The sequence below is a fragment of the Equus caballus genome, chromosome 17 (genome assembly GCF_041296265.1).
Source record: "Equus caballus isolate H_3958 breed thoroughbred chromosome 17, TB-T2T, whole genome shotgun sequence".
NCBI classification, from domain to species: Eukaryota; Metazoa; Chordata; class Mammalia; order Perissodactyla; family Equidae; genus Equus; species Equus caballus.
In genome coordinates this window covers 67,502,172-67,523,817 of record NC_091700.1, presented here as the reverse complement: position 1 = coordinate 67,523,817, position 21,646 = coordinate 67,502,172, and the positions used below count along the sequence as shown (strand labels likewise).

The window sequence follows — 21,646 nt, the reverse complement described above, 5'->3', positions numbered from 1 at the left end:
ATTAATATTCACCGGATTTCTGTTGAGTGCCTGCTCTGCCAGGCGCTGTTTTAGGTGATTGGGGGAACAATTACTAAAAACAGACAGCACTCACCTCTTAGTTTCTGTGCTCTTGGATGAGTCACTTAATTTGACTGAATCCCAGATTCCTCATCTGTAAAATGGGGTTCATAATTGAGGTTAGCTCAGAGTTAGACAACGGAAACTTCAGTCATTTCCTGAATACCCACCTGTCCATACAAGGTATTTTATTTTCATGACCCTAATCTTTCTTATAACCCTGGAAGATCGGTATTACTGTTTTATAGAAAAAAAAATCCAGAATTAGGGAAGCTAGTAAATTTTTCTAAGACACAGGTAAAAATGGAACAGCAAGATCTTACTCTGATTGTTCTGAACTCATGTAAAACACTCAGCAAGCTGCCGGAGGTGCTAGCAAGTGCTTTAGCATTTGTTTCTTTCATCCCTTCATCCTCTCCTCTGCTTAAGTGGATCTCTTTGAGGTCCTGAGAAACAAACTCCTATAATTAAAACCAATCAGAAAAGCAATCACCTAGGGCATCAAGTACGTAAACTGTCAACTACAAACTTAGTAATATCCCTAAACAAGTTTAATGAATGTTAATTGACTGAATAAACAAAAACTTTGCATTTTTAGTCTGATTCTCTCTACAAAGTACCTGGCCTTTAGAATTACAGATTGGACAGTTCTTACTGAAATTCCATTACTGTTAAGTTAAATTTATTTTATGAGTTTTCTTTTATAAAATCCATTCACGTTATCCCTGAAAATACTTCTTTATTACTACTTTCTACTACCCTTTTAAATTATTGCTTGTCTAGCATATGAAAAGGAAGTGCCACTCTGTTGTCTTTTAAACATAAATCTGTTGTTTATATGTGGATTAATTTTAATCACCAGCTTCTCCTATCTTGCCACTCTTTCTGTGGACTTTGGGTTGGTTAATGCCTTTACTCTTATCCTGGTCACCCAGGTTGAGCTCCTGGGGTCACCTTTCATTCCTCCCTCTCCCGTATCAGCCATTATCCAGTCAGTCACCAAGAACTGAGAGATCTACTTCTGAAAAGCCTTGGAATTGGTCCCCTCTGATTCAGATTTAAAGACACTGCTCTGCTTCAGGTATAATCCACTGCTTAGATGATGGCAATAAATAGCTCCCTAATTGATAAAGGCTTTGACTTTAATTACTTCCTTACCTATGAATTCTACTTTCATAAGGCAGAATTTTCTTCCTAAGACTTAAAAAAAAATCCTGACACTTCCAGGACCTACAAAATGCAGTTCTCTATTAGGGAACATTCACTGTCCATGGTACCTGGCCCTGGCCATCCTTGTTCTCTTCTCTTCTGCCTTCTCTTTACCACTCACATGCCTGCTTATCAGTATTCTTCAAGACCCACTTGTCGGTGTCCTACATTGAGCTTGCCCTGGTCTTCTCAAACAGAATTAGACACTCTCTTCCTTTATTCCCACAGCACTTTATTATTCCTCTCTTTATCACATATCATTTTTATGGCTCATAGAATAACGATTTGCATACATAATGAGTTGGAGAAGTTTTCATTATCTTAACAGCTGGCACCAAGTTCCTCTAGAACAAAACTCTTTTGATGTGGAAAATGTGCCTTTAGGAATGCTTGGAGGTACACTGAAAGCTGAACCCCACTCCCACTTCCAGCCAAGGACTCGGGTATAACCTTAGCCTCAAAGCTTTTGGCAGTGGAAAGCTGCCCTGCATGTGCCACGGGAAGGAATTTGTTGTTTTTCTCTCTGAATAAAGATGAGATGGAAGTGGGAGAAGAAACCAGAGAAGAGATTAAGGAAAGAGAGAACGCCAGCAAGATGAAGAGTTACCTGAGGCTGGATGGGACCAGAGAGCAGCACAGAGGTAGCCAAAAGCGTTTTACAAATACAGGGAGCACAAGAAAGAGAGCCACAGCCACAGGGGCCCCTCAACAGCTGTAGTAAAAAAGGCTACTAAACACTCAGATGAACTTATGTGGTGGTTCTTGATGTGAAAATTGGAGTTAGTGGAGATTTTAGCTTCAGGATTAATGCTAGAGGCCAACATAGCCCTGAGACTATAAACCTCCCAGAAGTTTAGACGATGGGTAGTGCTTAGATGTGCACGTCATAGAATTGGCAAAGATTTTAGACTTTTTTCACTTCTTTTAGGTAGGTAAATATCCATATCCTATACCTCTCCAGATGATAAACTCTCTGAGGATGCCTTTGCATGCCTCACTTGCTTTCCTGTGGTGAACTCACAGGAAATATTTGTGGTTTTATTTCATTGAGTCAATAGCATTAAATGAAAAATTCCTATACTACTGACTATTACTAATTTAAACTCTCTCATCTTACTGATTTTCTCAGCAGGAAGAAGCCAAGTAGAAAAATGCCAACAGTGCAAATGATATTTAATCATCAGTAAATATGGTGCAGGAGGTTTAGTAGTGTCATCTCGATGTATTAAAGATTTTTCATTTTTCTATGGGAAAGATGTGATGTGGGGAGAAGTGTAAGCTGGAGCTCTTTAGTCTATCGTTGCCCAGGCACTTTACCATTCTGAGCTACTCTTTTCTCAGATTATAAGACTGCCAGTAACAATATCTGTCCTATCTACCTGTCCATAATTTTTGTGATGATCTTCTAAGTTTATATATGGTGATATTATGCCACCCACAGTATTTTCTAGTACACAGTAAGTTTACTGTAAACAGTACAGTACCATTGAGAGACTACCAGTAGTATCTAACGATACTCTGATCCTGGGATCTGTGGACAGTGTTTTACCAATAATGGAAAAGAGTGAAATTAGGAAAGTAATATTTACATGATGCTTTAAAACTTGCAAAGTTTCTATCTAACCCTTCTTCTTAGGTGAATAGAGACAAACCAGGACTGTTCATTTGATGGACAATATGGCCCGAGACTTTAGTGGTATATGAGAAGCTCTAGGTGAGAGTAGCATAGAAATACTTGGTGTAAATATGGTATCATGGAACCTAAGGTCAAGGAGGAGCTCAGAATACTTCTGGCTTCTTCTATGAGGCCAACATTATACTAATACCAAAAACAGATAAAGACATCACAAGAAAACTGGACGACAATATCCCTTATGAATGTAGACTCAAGAGTCCTCAACAAAATACAAGCAGACTAAATCTAGCAACATATAAAAATGATTATATACCATGATCAAGTGGGATTTAACCCAGGAATGAGGCTGCTTTGACACATGAAAATTAATCAATATAATATATTAATAGACTAAAAGACAAGACCAAATGATTATCTCAATAGATGCAGAAAAGGCATTTGACAAAATCCAACATCTTTTCATGACAAAAACACTCAGCAAACTAGAAATAGAAGGGAATGTCTTCACCCTGACAACATTTATGAAAAACCTACGTCTAACATACTTTATAGTGAAAGACTGAATGCTTTCGCTAAGATCTGGAACAAGACGAGGATGTCCATTCTCACTACTTTCATTCAACATTCTAGCCAGGGCAGTTTAGAAAAAGAAACAAAAGAAATCCAGATTGGAAAAGAAGAACTAAAATTATTTCCATTTGCAATTGACTTGATCTTGTATATGGAAAATCCTAATGAATACCCCCAAAAAACCATCAAAACTAATAAATGAGTTCAGCATGGTTGCTGGATACAAGATCAATGTACAAAATTCAGTTGTATTTCTGTCCACTAACAATGAACAATGTGGAAATGAAATTAAGAAAGCAATTCTATTTACAGTAGCATGAAAAAGAAGAAAATACCTAGGAATAAATTTAACAAAAGTAGTAAAAGAGTTGAACAATGAAAAGTATAAAGGATCATTAAAAAAATTAAATCTTAATGGAAAGACATCCCCTGTTCATGGATTGAAAGACTTAATGTTGGTAAGAAGGCAGCATTCCACAAAATGGTAAATAAATTTAATGCAATCCCTATTCAGATTTCAACTGCATTTTCTTTTGCAGAAATTGACAAACTGACCCTAAAATTCATGTGGAAATAATCTTGAAAAAAAATTGAAGGACTAATACTTTCAAATTTCAAAATTTATCTCAAAGATATAAAATCAAGACAATGTGGTACCAGGATAAGTGTCCACATATATATCAATTTAATAGAAGTGAGAGTCCAGAAATAAACCCTTAGATTTATGGTCAATTGATTTTCACAAGGGTACCAAGACAATTTAATGAAGAAAGAATAATCTTTTCAGCAAATAATGCTGGGACAACTGTATATCCACATGCAAAAGAATGAAATTAGATTCCTTTCTTATACCATATACAAAAATTAACTCAAAATGGATCATAGATCTAAGTGTAAGAACTAAATCTATAAAGATCTCACATGAAAACATAGGAGTAAATCTTCGAGACCTTAGGTTAGTTAAAGCCTTCCTAGATACAACACTAAACACACATGCAACTAAAGAAATATTAAATTGCACTTAATCAAAATTTAAAACTTCTGTGCTTTAAGGACACAGTCAAGAAACTAAAAAGACAACTCACAAATTGGCAGAAAATATTTCAAATCATTTATCTGATGACATATCCAGAATATAGAGAAATCTTACAACTGGACAATAAAAAGACAACACAATTTAAAAATAGGCGAAGTATTTGAATAGAAATTTCTCCAAAGAAGATAAACAAATATCATATGAGCACATGAAAAAATGCTCAACTTCATTAGTCATTAGGGAAATTACAAATCATAACCACAATGAGATAGCACTTTACACACAAGAGGATGGCTACTATCAAAACACATCATGTGTTGGTGAGGATAAGGAGAAATTACAACCTTCTTACAGTCCTGGTGAAATTATAAAATGGTATAGCCACTTTGAAAAGCAGTTTGATAACTTCTCAAAATATTAAACGTAGAATTACTATTTAATCTAGTAAGTCCACTCCTAGGTATATACCAAGAGAATTTAAAACATATTTCCACACAGAAACATGTACAAATGTTTATAACAGCATTGCTTATAACAGCCCAAAGGTGGAATCAACCTAAATATCCATTAACTAACAAATAAACAGTGTGATATATCTACACAATGGAATATTATTCAGCTATAGAAAAGAATGAAGTATTGATTTATGCTACAACGTGGATGAACCTCAAAAACTATCCTAAACAAAAGAAGCCAGATACAAAAAGCCACATATTGTATGGTTCTGTTTCTACTAAATGTCCAGAATAGACAAGTCCATAGAGACAGAAAGTGGATTAGTAGTTGCCCGGGGCTGAGGGGAAGGTGGAATGACTGCTAATGAGTGTGGAGTTTCCATTTGTGGTGATGAAAATATGTTGGAACTAGATAGAGGTGATTGGTTCCACAGCATTGTGATTATAATGAACACTACACAATTGTACACTTTAAAGGGTGAATTTTATTGTATGTAAATTAGATCTTAATAAAATTTTTATTAACCAACAAAGGAAGAAGAAGGAAGCCAAGGTTTAGAAGTGTTGGAGATATATTGGACATTGAGTTGGGTTTACGTTACTCTAGGCTAGTCTTCCTGACAGCTCCACATTTGAGCTATGGGAATCTGAAAATCAAAGAGATTAAATGGCTAAGATACTGTAGCTAATAAATTATAATAAGCTATAGTTCCTATCTAGATTTTCAGATTACAGTCTATGCTTTTTCTGCAGGAATAGCAACAAAAAATAGGATTCTTGTTTTCTTTTTTTCTTAAAGATAGTAATATGAGCTTATTGGTCACAAAACTTTAATTTAGAAGTCTGTATATTAAAATCCAAATTCAGGGGCCAGCCTGGTGGCACAGTGATTAAGTTTGCATGCTCTGCCTCAGCAGCCAAGGGTTCATGGGTTTGGGTCCTGGGGGCAGACCTATACACAGTTCATCAAGCCATGCTGTGGCAGCATCCTGCATACAAAGTGGAGGAAGACTAGCATCGATGTTGGCTCAGAGCCAGTCTTCCTCAAGCAAAAAGAGGAAGATTGGTAACAGATGTTAGCTCAGGGCCAATTTTCCACACCAAAAAATAAAAAAAGTCCAGATTCTAATTTCACGTTTTTCTCTATTTTTGAGCAGGATGTTGTGCTTTTTGTTTTGTTTTGTTTCCCTTGTTTATCATTAACATTTTACCTAGTTCAGAAAAAATGTAATGAGATACATTTAAAAATTACTATGTAAAATTAAAACTATATCGTTTGGGGTTGGGAGTTGTATAGTAGAGTGGAAAATAAATACATCACATCCTGGGCTATTGTGACTGAGTTTCCTGGCAGCCAAAGCAAAAAAGTAAATAAGGTGGGGATTCTAGTTGTAACTATCAGATGTAAAAAAAAAAAACGAGTATCAGTATTACCAAGCAGATTTTCCTTTATATTAAGTATAAATTATAACACAGATGTTTCTACAACCTCATTAGAAAGTAGAAAAGTCCTAGCTCAAGGAGTCAGGAAACTGGGCCTCTGGTTCCGACTCTGCCACTATAGCTGTGTGGCCTTGGAACAGTAATTAGTTTAATTAACTTTCTAAGCCTTAGTTTCCTCATTTTCTAAGTGTCTTTCAAGTATGAATTTGGGCCACATTAATACCTTCTTACTTTTTACTTCTTACTTTTTCAGCATTAATTTGGCAGAGTATTCAGAGATAAGTAAAGTTTCCAGGAAAAGAAATAAAAAACAGGTAAAATATTTTCTTCATTAGATGGGAAGATTTTTGTTTTTCTCCAAAATTCAAATACACACACATTTTATGGTAGGAGAAGTGCCTGTTTGTGTCACCAGATAGCCCTTTTGGCCAACGAAAACTTAAGTGGAATATCACCAATGTGTTCTGCTTGGTCTTGTTATTTATATATCCCCATACGAGCAATAAAAACTGTTTAAATTATTCATATAAGCTTAAGTACGAGATAGTTAACTAATATAATTTCAGTGCTCTTTAATAAAACAAATCTCTAGTGTAACATAGACCTGGTTAATGATGAGCATAAAATAGATGGAGACCTGTTTTGATGGACACTTCAAAAGCTTATTTATGGTTGCATTACAATATCTCATTAGAACTGTATATTTGAAAAATTTTATATATGTTTTAATATTTAAAACATAGACTTATTATAAACTGTCATTGTCTGGGGTACATCCATAGCACTACCTTATTAGTGAATCTGCCTTATAATAAGATCCTGAATGAGAAAAATTAGCCTCGTTGTATGAAATTCAGCCCTAGAGGAGTGTTATGGTAAGACTCCAGTGTATGCACTTGGTAAAGTCCTCATGGGGTCAACTGTGTTCCCCATGCTCCTTTTCCCTTCCTTTCCCTTCACTCTTTCAAGCATCTGTCGAGATGCCAGCTTTTCTAGAGAGAGTCTTGCACAAGATCAACTCCTCATTCTTGAAGAGTATAAAGTTTATCTTTAATGAAATAAGGAGAACTTATTTTTCTAACAGCACTGTTCTAGAGGGTCTCGGTATCAGATGGGTTCAAGGGCTATACCACCGGATTAATGTAAAGTGCTGCCCTTATAAGCCAATATGGAGTATAGGGCTCATGCGAAACTGGGGAGGACACGGCCTGCCTTAAAGGCATTCAGATTAAACTGATGAATCCTGTTCAAGCCTAGAAAGTTTTTTTAAGATTCAAATGATCCATCAAGCTACAACTCTGGCTTTAAACTTACTTTAAACCTCAATGTTTTCTGAAGAAATTCTGTGCAAAAGTTCATCTGAATGTTTCATTGAGGTATGTGTGTTCCATTCAGTGTCTAGTGTAATTCAGAAATCCACTCTTGCTTCAGAGCCCTCATTCCATCGTACACTATGCATTGATTTTATAGGGTAAAGTCTTTTCAATGCTTACAGTGTTCCCCCAAAAGTATTTTGGATAGATACTGTATATCTGAAATGGATCTTTTTTGTTAGCAGACCATCAACTTGTAATCTAAATTCATCATAAAAGTTTGATAATAAAACCAATCACTGCTAATGTCATTAATGATTCATTTTTTTCTATTTTATCTTTAAACCTTTTGCTTAATATAGCCTATGATCTTAACTTGCTAAAACATGATGAATCGAAAAAGTGCAGAAGGATAAGCTGGTAACTGTTTTGAGTATTTTAATGGTCTAGAAAGTAATAAAAATACTTAGTAGCAGATATTATATTTAAGTAAAATAGATTCGTGATATACTGTGACTCTATCTACAAATCCACCCCCAAAAAAACCTCACTTGTAAACCCATTATCTTTTAATTAGTAGATTTCACTTATAAATTAAAACAATAATGAAAAATACATTTGGACATGTTCTGTTTTGTGATAAAAAATACCAAATTCTAGTTGAATATATGCCAATATTGAGGTTTTTTTGACATTTTAACAAGTGTTACTCTTGATTTGTACATTTTGTGAAAATGAATTCATTTTTATTGAATCCAAATTTGAATGTGAAGTGGTATAATGCCTTAGTCACAGCTTCTGGAAAGGATGGCAACTACTAATCTTACAGTTTCAATCTGTTCAAAAGTAGTTTCCTGTAGGAAACTACAGGCAGGAAGGAAAGAGGAACTTCCTGCCTGTGAATCTGTGCTGCCTTGCAATGTAGCTTCTGGGGATGAGATCGAGAGTGTATCTAAGAAGCACCTTTTCCCCAATGAATATCATAGAAGAGTCATTGACGTGGTTTGACAGGAGCTAGATCGAGTCTGTCATAGTATGGAAGATGAGTATGAAGATTCCTGCTTCCAAGAGCCATCTGCTGGCTAAGAGGAGGCCTGCAAAAAAATGCAAATGTCTGGCTTGTCCCCGTGAATAGAATCTTTATTACTAAGACTTATGTAACTCCTGGGTAACAGAAACCCTCGTCAACTCTTTTTTTGGCTTATGGCCTCCATATTTTATTCGCAACCTGGTGTTTGATTTACTAACAAGGAAACGGCTCTCATTTACATGTATTCTGTGGCAGAAGCCAATTCAGAATTCCAGTAGGTGACATTTAATATCCTATTCAAAATAATTGTAAAATAAACTTTGGAAAATAGTACAAAATAGACTTTTAAAACTGGATGTTCCCCATTCCCTCAAGGTAACTCTATTATGCAGCCAACTCGAAATCCTTTTTGGTACAATTGTAAATAAATTGAACTGGCGGCGAAGAATTAGTTCTGTGGCCTGGATGGTCAAAGGAGACATAGTCGCATGCTGCTGCCAAACTCAGCCTTCTGAAAACATGTCTCTGGAAATAAGTAGATATTTTACAAAAATCTTAAGAAAGTATTTTCTTAGGTAGATTAATAGTAAGTAATTTTGTTGAATACCTCTGCTGGCAGTATTTATAAAACAGTTTACCTTAAAGTTCTCAAGAGAAAAGTATATGACATTACAGCAGCCTCTATTTAAGAATGCTCTTATGTGTTATTGTTTTCAATAATTGGGTTAGAGGGAAAATTTAAATGATACAGATTATTTTGTTGTTTTTTCATCTTTTGTCATATGCTGGTTTATATTACCTGCATCTGTCTGAATAAGTAGAACGTGATAACTAAGATTGGGTTCTGGAGTCAACCACATGGGTTCAAATCCTGGTGTGGCCATCTGCTTTGTTTTGGCTTTGGCTTTAACCTCTCTGTGCCTCAGTTTCCTCATCTGTAAACTAAAGAAACTAATAATATCGAGCTCAGAGAGTTGCTCTGAAGCTTAAAGCATTCAGAGCAGTGCCTGGCACGTGGGAAGCATTCTGTAAATGTCGGCGGTCATTGTTATCCTCAGCCCTGCTCCTTGGAGTTCTTTTGAGATTGAATGTGTGAATTTGTTAAAGCACCTTCTATTCCACTGTTTTCTGCTCTTGTTTTAAAATTTGGGATGTGTGAGTCCTCTTTCCAGCCTTAAAAGAATATCCTGGCTTTTTTTAAGTCCTGCGGAAACTCCAATTTTAGTTGAAGGGCATCTCATCACACTAAGGTCACACATGACAAATGGTCTTTTATTACCTGCTGATTACAGTTAAACTTCATTTCCTTCATGGCAGCCAGGCAGTGCCTTCTATTTAAATAGAGCTGTTCCTGGATGTGACTTTTCAAGCCTCTCTGGGTTTAATTCTGATTTAACTTGCCATTCCAAGTGGGACTGTTGTGAAGCTGAAGTCATGAGTCACTCATTTGTTCTCTCTGGTTCTAATTATTACATTGAGGTGCCTGTGAGGCCCCTCAGGTGTTCATTCAACACTTGAAATGGGCTCACCTTCTGGGGAAGGGAGTGGGGCTTTAGTTATTGTTCCTTTGAACTGTACAGATATGTTTAGTACAGTCTGGGAACACACTAACAACTGTCTTACCTCCACCATTTTCATCATACCAAGCTTATTATTAAGGACTGTTGGAAGAATCCTAAGCTGGCGCGTGCAGTAGTTGCTTACGCATTTCCATTCTTTTTAACAAGACCAACTTTTAAAGCACAGAAGTCAGCTTGCAAGCTATTGAGGGTACCTTAAGTGCCTTCTAAACAAAGGGCACATTGCTCAGAAAGCATAGAAAGGGCAGAATCGAAACATCCGAAGTGTAATTATAGCTGTTCTGTTACCAAACCCCATGCTTATGAGCCTCAAAGTGAGATCGGTCAGGATGACATTGCTGAGAGTAGGGATCGTTCCTTCACCCTTTCCCACTTACCCAGACGCCTACTAGGATCAAAGAGAAGATTTTTATTTCATTCACCTGTATCTTATGCATGTTCAGAAGAATCCCAGTGGCCTCCCACTGAGAATTTTAGTTGTAAGCAATGCTTTAAAATTCCCTTCTCTTGAACTTAGAGCAAAGAACTGAGGCACTTATGTACATGTGGTTTTAATGATTATCCAGACTCCCTGATATTCAGTAGCCACTTTGTATAGCATTTAAAATATGAAACTTAGGGAAATGAGAGTAAGAGTGAGGAATTGAGTGACTATTTTCCGAAGACTTGCAATCAAATGATCCTAGTAAGGATTAATTAGCCAATTAAGGATTAATTAACTGATTGACTATATCAAATTAGAAATTAGGAATACGTGATTTATTTAATATGTGTGTCCGTCCATTCATTCATTCATTCACTCTATTTAGCAAACATTTCTTGAATCTTCTAGGCTCTAGAGATACAGAAATACTTGGTACCAGTACCTCGAGTGACATTTCCTGCCATAGACTTAGCTTGGCCAAACCCCCAAATCCCAAATCCACCTACAGTGCCCGCCAGCCGTGGGACCATGCTGTGGGCCCCAGTATAACAGCAGAGCTCTGTGGCGTTGCATTGTCCTCTCCCCTTCCTCTGCTAAGTTCTGCACTTTTGATCCCCTTTTCCCTCAGCCTCACTTACCTTCCTACCTCTCCACAAAGAGATCAAATAAGTAGTTATGAAGGGTACAGCCCAGCCGGTTCTTTGACACCTTCTGAAGACATCTCTGCCATTTAAAAAAGGGAACCAAAGAGAAATTTTACCCACGGAATGTCATTTCAAAGCCAGCTTTGCTGGGGGCAGCTATTCATTGCACATACCTTTTTAAAACATTTTTAATTTTTATTGCACAGATCCCTTTAAGTGGTTGTTCTTCATAATGTCCTAAAATGTTTCACTTTAAAATAGGAAAACCAGGGTATGACGTTTTGTAGCATTAAGGCCATCCACCTAACATGTCCTTAATTATTTTGATGTAAATTCAGAACTCTTAGTGAAGTCGTGTCATGCTGCTCTGCAGCCCTTGTTTTCTGTTCTCAGCCTGGGGTATAGTTCAGCGGTCAGTGGACTGTATAGCAACATTACTTCCTTAGTCCCTTAAAGACTTGCTTAGTACTTACTTGATTTTGATTCCAGGTTTATTTTTTACTTTTCTCTGTATACATGAATACATAGCAAAATAAATAGCTGAAATCAACTCCAAGCCAAACGATCTGTGTGTGTGACTATGCAGTTACATTTAGACTTCTCCATATTAGTGTGTAGAAAGTATTGTGCAAAACAAAATGTTCTTATTATAGACTTTGTTATAATTTGAAGGAAACAAATACCATATCATTTTCTCAATTTAAAATAAGTCCAACATATCATAACATAAAAGTTTCTGTCTTTGAGATCCTCAGCGCCAAGATTCATATTTATTTTCATGACTAGATATTCAAGAAATGAATTACTTTTGCCCTATTGTAAGATGTACCGTTACTTTATGTACCACTAATAAAGAATAAAATTATATCAAACTATGACAAGCCATCAGTTCAAAGAAGCATCCTGATTTTAGAGACATTAAAATATGAAAAAATTCATCTTAGAATCAATGAATTTTGGTATATAGCTCTTCAAATAAATCACAGTGTTTGTATCAACATGGATAAATCTCAGATGCTTAATGTTGAGTGAAAAGGCAGGTGCAGAACTTGCAAAATGATGTGAACTGCATGATATTGTTTCTCTTTAAAAAAAACAATATTATGAGTTTCTGTGAATGTAGATATGTATACGTCAGCATAGTTAAAAAGAATTGGAAGTATGTAAAGAAAACTGATGATAAAGATAAAAGATAAAGATAAAGAAACTTCTCTGGGAGGAGAAGGGATCAGGATGATGATGGAAGACAAGGGGGATTTATCTTTATCTGTAATGTTTGGTTTTTTAAAAAGAGGTAATTATTTCTAAAAAGTAAATTTTAAAAGCATCAACACATGGAAAAGCTAGAAGAAAATAGATCAGAATATTAACAGTGGTAAATTTTTTATAGTACAAATAAGGATGATTGCTTTTTTATTGTATTTCACTGTAATTTTAAAGAACTTCATGAATAACTAAAAAAGGTGAGTCATGTTCTTCATTTCTATCTCAATCAAAAGAGAATTAAGCTTTGAAGGAGTACGTGTTAATCAATTACCTGACATTACAGACTAATCCTGTTTTTCTCCTGTGGCATTAAGATTAAACAACATGCAAGTCAGGGCCAAATTTCATAGTTAAAACTTTTTTTTATAATAGTGGTACAGCTAATCTTTAAATACAATACTCTTTATTCCTCACCGTGAAAAACCACCAACTGGAAAAGTTAAATGTCAGGTGCATTTTACCGAAGAGATGTAGCTTGTCATGAGTCATATTACTGATGTACTGATGTCATTTCTTTCAACCCGACCTCGCTTGTTTTGAAATGTACATTGTGATTTTACATGATTTTTTATGTTGTCACATGCAATTCAGACCCTCATGTTACTTATTAAGTGCATTCATTTTGTCATTTGTCTATAACAGGGCTTCTTAAAATATTCTCTGTAAGTGTGCAGAAGTTCAAAACTTGAGGGTTTAACACCATCAGATTGTTTCTTTTGATGATGAGGATCTGCTCACCTACCACTGTTTTCATTTTTGTCTTGTTGTTTTCAGCATGTCTTTCTCTCCCTAGGAGTGTTTCACCAGAAACAGGTCCAGCTGCTTGCTTTTGAGATTAAGAAATGCAATGTGTCCGAGAAAGTGACAGTGGGAAATGTGGACATGGGACCTTAAGTCTATTTGAAGCTATAGACTATGAGACTAAGGTCTCATATCACTACAACCAAAGCAGAGTGCTGTATTTCTCACTGTTTAACTCCACTTTTTCTTTTTCCAGTTCAATTTCACCATTTAGTATTGAGAGCACAAGACGCCAGAGACGGTCTGAATCCCCAGACTCCAGAAAACGGCGTATCCACAGATGTGATTTTGAGGGATGCAACAAAGTGTACACAAAAAGTTCTCACCTGAAGGCTCATCGAAGGACACATACAGGTACAGCTCCACAGGGCTTCTCACCTGAGGGTCAGTGAGAGTCCAGAAAAGGTCAGCTGCTTGACTCCAGAGCCATGAGTGTGCTGGAATGGTGTTTTGTACTCACCCATCTTACGTGCATCTTGAGTTTAGTTTAAGTGGAATGCATTCTCTCTCTCACTTGAAAGGGCTTAAGATTTAATGACCTTTAGCAGTGAATGAAGTATTTCTTCTATGCCTTAAGGACTTTTATAATGATGTGAACACAGGGATCTAGTGTTTTTCGTAATCAACGTCGCCAGCCACTTAATCATTGTCTAGTTTATCAGGTTTTAAAATGTTCACATAGCACATCAAACAACAAACTGAACAAAATTATTCTCTTCTCTTAAAGTTAGCATTTTAACTGCCACTTAGATCATGTTTTTCTCTCCTCAATCTCATCCCCCAAATACCAAATAAATACCAAAAAAAAAAAATAAAATTGGCATATACATAGTACTATGAGGAGTTTACAAAAATATTTCCACATAATTTCATTTGATTCTTACTGTGTTTTTTTAATATATGGAGAGGATTTTTAATATACACAGTTTAAAAAGAAGGAAATTGAGACCACAAGTGATTCACTAACTTTGTCACCATCCGTCCACCAACCCCATCCATCCATCTACCCACCTATCCACCCGTCCGTCCATCCATCCATCTACCCACCTATCCACCCGTCCGTCCATCCGTCCATCTACCCACCTATCCACCCGTCCGTCCATCTGTCCATCTACCCACCTATCCACCCGTCCGTCCATCCGTCCATCTACCCACCTATCCACCCGTCCGTCCATCCGTCCATCTACCCACCTATCCACCCGTCCGTCCATCCGTCCATCTACCCACCTATCCACCCGTCCGTCCATCCGTCCATCTACCCACCTATCCACCCGTCCGTCCATCCGTCCATCTACCCACCTATCCACCCGTCCGTCCATCCGTCCATCTACCCACCTATCCACCCGTCCGTCCATCCGTCCATCTACCCACCTATCCACCCGTCCGTCCATCCGTCCATCCATCCGTCCATCTACCCATCTACCTGTCTACCCATCCACCTACCCCCCCATCCACCCACTTAGGAAAGAAGCTGGTGACTCTTCACTTAACCCCATTCACGCCATCCATCCTCCGTCTTATGTGACCCTCAGCCAGCATCGCCTGGCCTCCTTCTGTTCTGGATCCTGTTGGGTGCTGCCAGTGGGAGGCTCTGGGAAGAGATTGAAGGTGGGAGGAGGGCCCCACAATTACGCTGTCTTTTGTAGGAAAAGTGACTAGTGACTGGAATATGTGAAGGTCAACAAAGCAGATGGAAGAGGGAAATTCATTTATACACGTTCCAGGTAGCAACATGTCACAGATCGAGCAAACCCAGGCCAGTGACTGTCCTGAACAGGAATCAGACTCCAGCACCTGCCTCTAACTGGAAACTTCAAATATAATAGACTTCCATGGGGCTGTGTAAATAGTACTCCCTTCTCAAATATTTAACATAACCACGCTATATAGACCATTTCCTAGTCAAGCTAGCAAAATCATTTAAATCAGCATTCTTTGCCATTTATTTAGTCATGTTCTGATATCAGACTATTTCCAGAGCTGCTATACAGAGACTGCTTCATGTCTCAAGCGTTGAGGCGGGGCGCCATTTTTTGCAGTGAAGTTATGGCACAGGAGGCTTGCCTGAAGTCAGAAAAGCATTATAAAATCGAGAGTTTATTTTTGCTCATCTAACACATTATACTTTTAATATTTCTGAGATAATTCAACACATTTTGCAAACTCCCCTTCCATCTTTCTTGCCTGCTCCCACTCCTTTCCCTTTTCTACTTAATTCCAGATTCTTCCCTCTCCATTGATCCTGAGCTTCCCCAGGAGAGATTTTCATCTATTTCTTAGGCATTATTTTTGAATCAATTTCTTTATCATTATGGCAAAGAATGAGTCTCAAGACATGAAAGTGAAATAAACATGTTCCATCCTGTCAGTAGATAATGAACACAAATCATAGTAATAAGTATGATCAGGTCATATGACTGACTTTTTATGGGAGCATTTCTGTTAAAAAAAAAAAAAGAGAGAAAGAGAATGATCTTTCTTCAGTGAATCATCATATATTTTGATTTATTCCTGTTTTCCTTGAACTTTCTGAAATACATATTAGTCTCATTTTCACACAGACACCTCCATTCCATTTATCAAAGTGATGAACAGTGAAAGAGGAGAGGGGCTGGCCCGGTGGTACAGCAGTTAAGTGCGCACGTTCTGCTTTGGTGGCCCGAGGTCTGCCTGTTCGCATCCCGGGTGCGGACATGGCACCGCTCAGCAAGCCATGCTGTGGCAGGCATCCCACATATAAAGTAGAGGAAGATGGGCGTGGATCTTAGCTCAGGGCCAGTCTTCCTCAGCGAAAAGAGGAGGATTGGCAGCAGTTAGCTCAGGGCTAACCTTCCTAAAAAAACAAAATTAAAAACAAAAAAAGAAAGAGAAGAGAAGTTTTATTAGGTACTATGAAAGGGTTTAATTCCATGGCATTATAGCATTGCATCTTACAGGTTTTAACATATACTGTGAAATAGGGAGACTTGATGTATACATTATAATTCAAAGCAATATAAACCTCAAATGCTATAGCAGAATTAATTATCTTGACTTATTAATAAGATGAAATCATAGACTCCAAATGGACCTTATACGTCAGAGTCTAGTCTGTTTCCTATTAGGGGACTCCCTTGCATGTCATCTCTTACAGAGAGCAAGTCCCTACTATGCAGTTTTCTGCACACTTACATCTTTTATTTGATCCTCATAAGACCTGGTGGTGGTAGTTGTCATCATCTCCTTTGCACAAGTGTGCCTCCTGGTTGAGTATTGTTCTCACAACAGTAATTTTCTCACTTCTCCTTAAGCACTTCAAGCGACAGAGAGCTGATTCTTCTGCAAGACAAGTTGGGTGAAATTTGTGAGGGCAGCGTCCTCATCTCTTACAGTGTTGAATTGTGTCTTATGGCATTGTCTGGCTCTCAGTACCTTCTGTTTGAATGGGATAGCTCCAGTTATCACACTGATTTTTACTTCCTCATCCTGGTGCTCCTCAAACACTGTCATGAACCCCTGGCATCTTCATTTCTCTAAGTCAGAGCCCCTTAGTTCTCTCAACCACATTTTTATAGATAGACTCCATCTTATCACTGTGTCTCTCAAAGTTTTCACACCACAAACTGAGGAAAGAGGCCTTGTTGATGGACTTCTGTTAATAGATGCAAAGATAATGTTAAGTCTTTTAGCAGTTGACTCTCTCTGTTAGGTCATCTAAATCAAAAACTGCTGAAAACTGGATTTTTCCATCCCCTCTACCTATAACTGATTTCTTTTACACCTAAGCATGCAATGTTGTGACTATAGTTGGACCTGTCCCTTGAAAGATGGCTCCCTTGGGAGCAGTAGATTTCTTCTCACTAGAAGTGTTTAGCCACAGGCTAGCTCATCTCTTGTGGGAGATACAAGACAGGATCATTATTATGAAGGCTGCACATATCCTTTTGACTCTGGGAAATAATTATTATACATCCATTTTATTGATTTGGGCCCATTATTATAATAAATTGAAATGACGTTGAAACTTCTCCCTGCCTACCTTGCTTTTAGTATTTTAGCTCTCTCCTTCAGCTTCTCCATTTTTGCCAGGTATTGAGTAGAACAGGTTCAAGAAAAAGCCCTGAGATGTGATCCTAGAGACCTCCATCAAAGTGGGTCTTAATTCATTAACCAACAGCTAAGAATCCACCTAATTGTCCTCCCTCCGGTCTACGTTTCTCCATCTCACAGCTACATCAAAAAGTCCTTGTGGAATTCCTGCCCCAACCAAGATATGCCAAATCCATTCATCCACTTAGCAAAGAGATACTTAATTCTTTGCAAGGCGTAATCTCCTGAACTATCAGTCAAGTAATACTTCTCGAAAGAAAGAATTAAATTTGATTGATTTGCTGTCAGTGGTTCAAAGTGAGCCCATACCAGTTTCTGATTTATAATTATATGTGAGATTTCGTAACTTTGTGTTCAAATTGAAATCAACACTACTTCTATAGGGATTCAGACTGGCTTGCATTGCTTTTAATAAATATCTTCTTAGCCTTACCTTTGCTTCAGGCATGTTGAGTAAGTTATTTGTGTGGGACCAATAATAATTAATGTAGAGTTGGGATTATAACAGATGACTTATGAGAACTACGCACGCTATGGGAGGTGAGCAAGTAGCAATGAGAAACTTTCTTTGGAAAGTTCACTTTAATTTTACCTGTAACACTTGATCTTTTGTGCTTTCCGTACATGATCAGTCATCTGTTTATTTAGGACATATACAGTAAATTAAACATATTTGTAAGAATGTGAAAGAAGAATATTTTCTAGATTTTAGCAAGGAATTTAGAGTTAAAAAAAGAAATCCTAAAGAGTACCTTTTTAAATTTAAAAATAAAGTGTATATTCATGAATGTGCAGTTTAGATAATACCATAAAGGTTTGACCAAATATTTTTAAATGCCTTTTCTAACACCTACCTGTGGTAAATCATTTAAGGCACATTAAAAAGGAGGAAAAAATAAATATCTCAGCACTCACATACGTGTGAGTGTCAGCAGGTACATTGTTTCTATTCACAGGTATAAATTGTATGTCTCCTCTGCATGAAGCGGTGTACAGTGTATTTAAATGAATATACAGTGTATTTAAATTAACGGTCATTTAAATCTGTGCTATACGTAACTACTATGTACTACGAATTTCTCTCATTTCATTTTAAGAATTTTATTGCTTATTAAATGATTCAAATATGAATTGTTGAAGAACATAGTTTTGTGAATTTGGTATTGCTGTTCAGAATTCTCATTATTTTCTAAAAATATATGCTGAAGTATTTTCTAAAAAGTAAGTACAAGCAAACACCACCCAGCATCAGTGATTCCTGCAGCCACTAGATGGTGCACCGCAACCAGATGTTGGGTCTAGTCTAAGAGGGTTTGAAAAACAGTCAGCTGGAATCCTCTGATAGTATGTATGACATGACGTGATTATCAGTGTTCTGCAGAATATTGCAATTTAATGATGAACAAGGAAAAGGCAAGATAAAGATAAACTTAAAGCAAGATTTTTTAAAAAGTAATTTCAACATATAAAAATATTCAGTTTCAAATTAATCTGGAATTATTTTATATTCACACTTGATATCTTGCTCTTTAATAAATCTGTGAGGCTCATTTAGCCAACCTTGTCTAATATTCATTTTAATTCATGTGAAAACTATACACCTAAATTTTCAAAATTAGCAGATGTAAAGCAATCCCATTTCTTATGTGTCTGGCTTTATCAAAAATAATTCATGTCTAAATTTTACACATCAAGGAAGTTCATTCATATGGGTGTTTTAAAAATATTAACCAATTTTGATTTTAAAGTCTCTAAAATATGTCCTTCCCTACCTTGAAAGATGAAGGAAATGATGCATTATTTACCTCTTGCCTTGAGGAATGAAGCCTTTGTAACTAGTGTGTGCTAGAATATCAGATATTGATATCTTGGAATACACACATACACACACACACACACACCCCCGATCCTAAATGCTTACAGACTCCATGCTTTTCCACTTTTTTACTTGCCTCATCACTTCTCACTACTATTTCTATATTTATTGCTTCTAATTTGACATCTTATTTCACTGGATAAGATTCTGAAATGATTTGATGATATTCCTACGAGGAAAGTCATGGGCTTTGTGACAGTTGTGCCTCTTAGTGGCTTTTTGTTCACAAGTCTTGCAGTTGCTAGATCTTACCTTCCAGTAGTGGGATGCTGCTTATAATTTCACATCTCTCTTCATTAATTAAGTAACTCATTCTATGTAAAAGTCCATGTCAGACGCTCTGTAAGGATTCATTGTTAGACAAGGCGTAGGGCTTAGTGATGCCCAGGTAATTAATCACTTGAGAGCAAACTGCCATTTTTCCGGTAAAAATCTTCTCCTGGTAAAGTGTTTGTAAGTCCTGGCTAAACAACTCACAAATATGAGTCATGTTGGTAACTGCTGAGAAATAGGGAACTATAATAGAAATAGCACTAGATTTGAAGTCAGGAGACAAAAGTTTCAATCTGTCATTGGCCCCTAACTGACTGGTGAACTTAGACAAGCTAGTTAACTCAGTGAATCTCAGGTTTTCTGTTTCAGTTTTAACTCTGAAGATAAACATAGCATGTTGTTGCATAATTACCACAGAGGGCATCATTTATGTCCCCAGTAGATACAGTGACTAACACATTGTAGGAACTCAATAATTATTTGTCGTATTGAAATTGTGTGTGTATGGACGCTGATAAAGATATGTGTTCTTATTGTCACCAGTGGGTTCAAGGCCAAAAAGTTTGGATAATGTAGTATACACTCATCACAATCAACTCTAATTATATAATCTCTTTAGTTCAGACTCTACTAATTTAAAATGTATATAATTCAGAAAAAGTTGGAGTAAAGCTGTTGTTTAATAAGCCATTTTTGCATCATTTTAATAAAATGGTAGTATAAATGATCTTTTAAGGGATATATTTAAAATATGTAGTAAAACATAGTCTTCCACTTGAAAGGACACATTCATAGACAAATTCAACAAGACAAACCTTTATTGAGCATTTTCCATGCTTAAGGCAATATAGATGATTTCTTGAAAGAGGCAGAAAAAGGCATAGCCCCCTCTTCAATGAACTTCAGTGAACTTGTCCGTAAGTTACTAGATAAGATTCGTATAAGTAATCATAACAAAGGCCAAGAGTGCAAAGCCTTATAATTGAGGTACAAGCGAAATGACAAAAGAATACAATGGCAGCTGTCTATTGTGGTCAGGGAATTTGGGGACATCTTCCTAATCTGGGCATGCCAGGCCCTTCTCATCTGATTCCTGTTCATCTGTTAACCTCATTTTCCAGCCCTATCCCAATTCCCCCTACTCCTCAGCCATAGAAATGGATGACTCGCCAGATGCGCCCAGCTATGTGGAACTCATCCACACATTCTTCCCGCTACCTGGACTGGCCTGCCAAGGGGCTTCCTTTCTTCATGCTTCTTTAGTTGGTAAACTCCTGTTTACTTTTGGAAACTGCCTCAGTGTCACCTCGGCTGTTAAGCTCTGTGACTGCCCTCCTTCCCTAGAATTCCTTCCTCCCCGACCCTTGAGCACTTGGACATTTCCCTGTTGCAGCAATTCAGTGGTCAAAAAAGAAGGCATGTGGGAAACATTGGAGCAGGAGAAACCACAGGGCATGGCATCTGACTGGACATGAGGGTAGGGGAGAGGGAGATTTGAAGACGTCTGGTGTGTGTGGTCAGGAGTAAGGAATGCCGTGAACAGATACAGACCATAGGCGGGAGAGAGCTGACATTTCCTGAGGACCTGCCAGGGTCCCAGGTACAGTGCTCAGCCCTGCTAGCGCGCCACATACTTTAATCGCATCTGTAAATCCCTTGAAAGGTTGGAGCACTTGTCCACTGTCATGTAGTGGACAAGTAGTGGAACTGGGATTCAAACTCCAGTTTCTCTAGAACCTGTGCTGTTGTCATTACACCCAGGCTCAGACGCATCCGCTAATAACCTGCCAGTCTTCTCCCCACTAGAGCCACATTCTGTGCATGTCCAGCCAACAGTACCTGCCTGTTTGGAGTTAGTCATTAAGGTACTTTGAAGTAATAAGATAGCAAGCGACTTTAAATGGTCTGTTTTTAGGCTTTTCATTAATGTGAACTGGTCTT

At 37.3% G+C, this 21,646-nt stretch overlaps 1 protein-coding gene across 7 annotated transcripts in view; it reads left to right on the top strand.

Annotated features, from left to right (window-relative positions):
• Positions 1-21,646, top strand: part of KLF12 (KLF transcription factor 12) — a 585,204-nt gene that overhangs the window by 548,667 nt on the left and 14,891 nt on the right. For all 7 annotated transcript variants that reach the window (XM_070239860.1, XM_001496646.6, XM_070239863.1 and 4 more), the window contains one exon: positions 13,664-13,821. In XM_070239860.1, the coding sequence (XP_070095961.1) occupies positions 13,664-13,821 (158 nt within the window). The remainder of the gene's footprint in view (positions 1-13,663; positions 13,822-21,646) is intronic.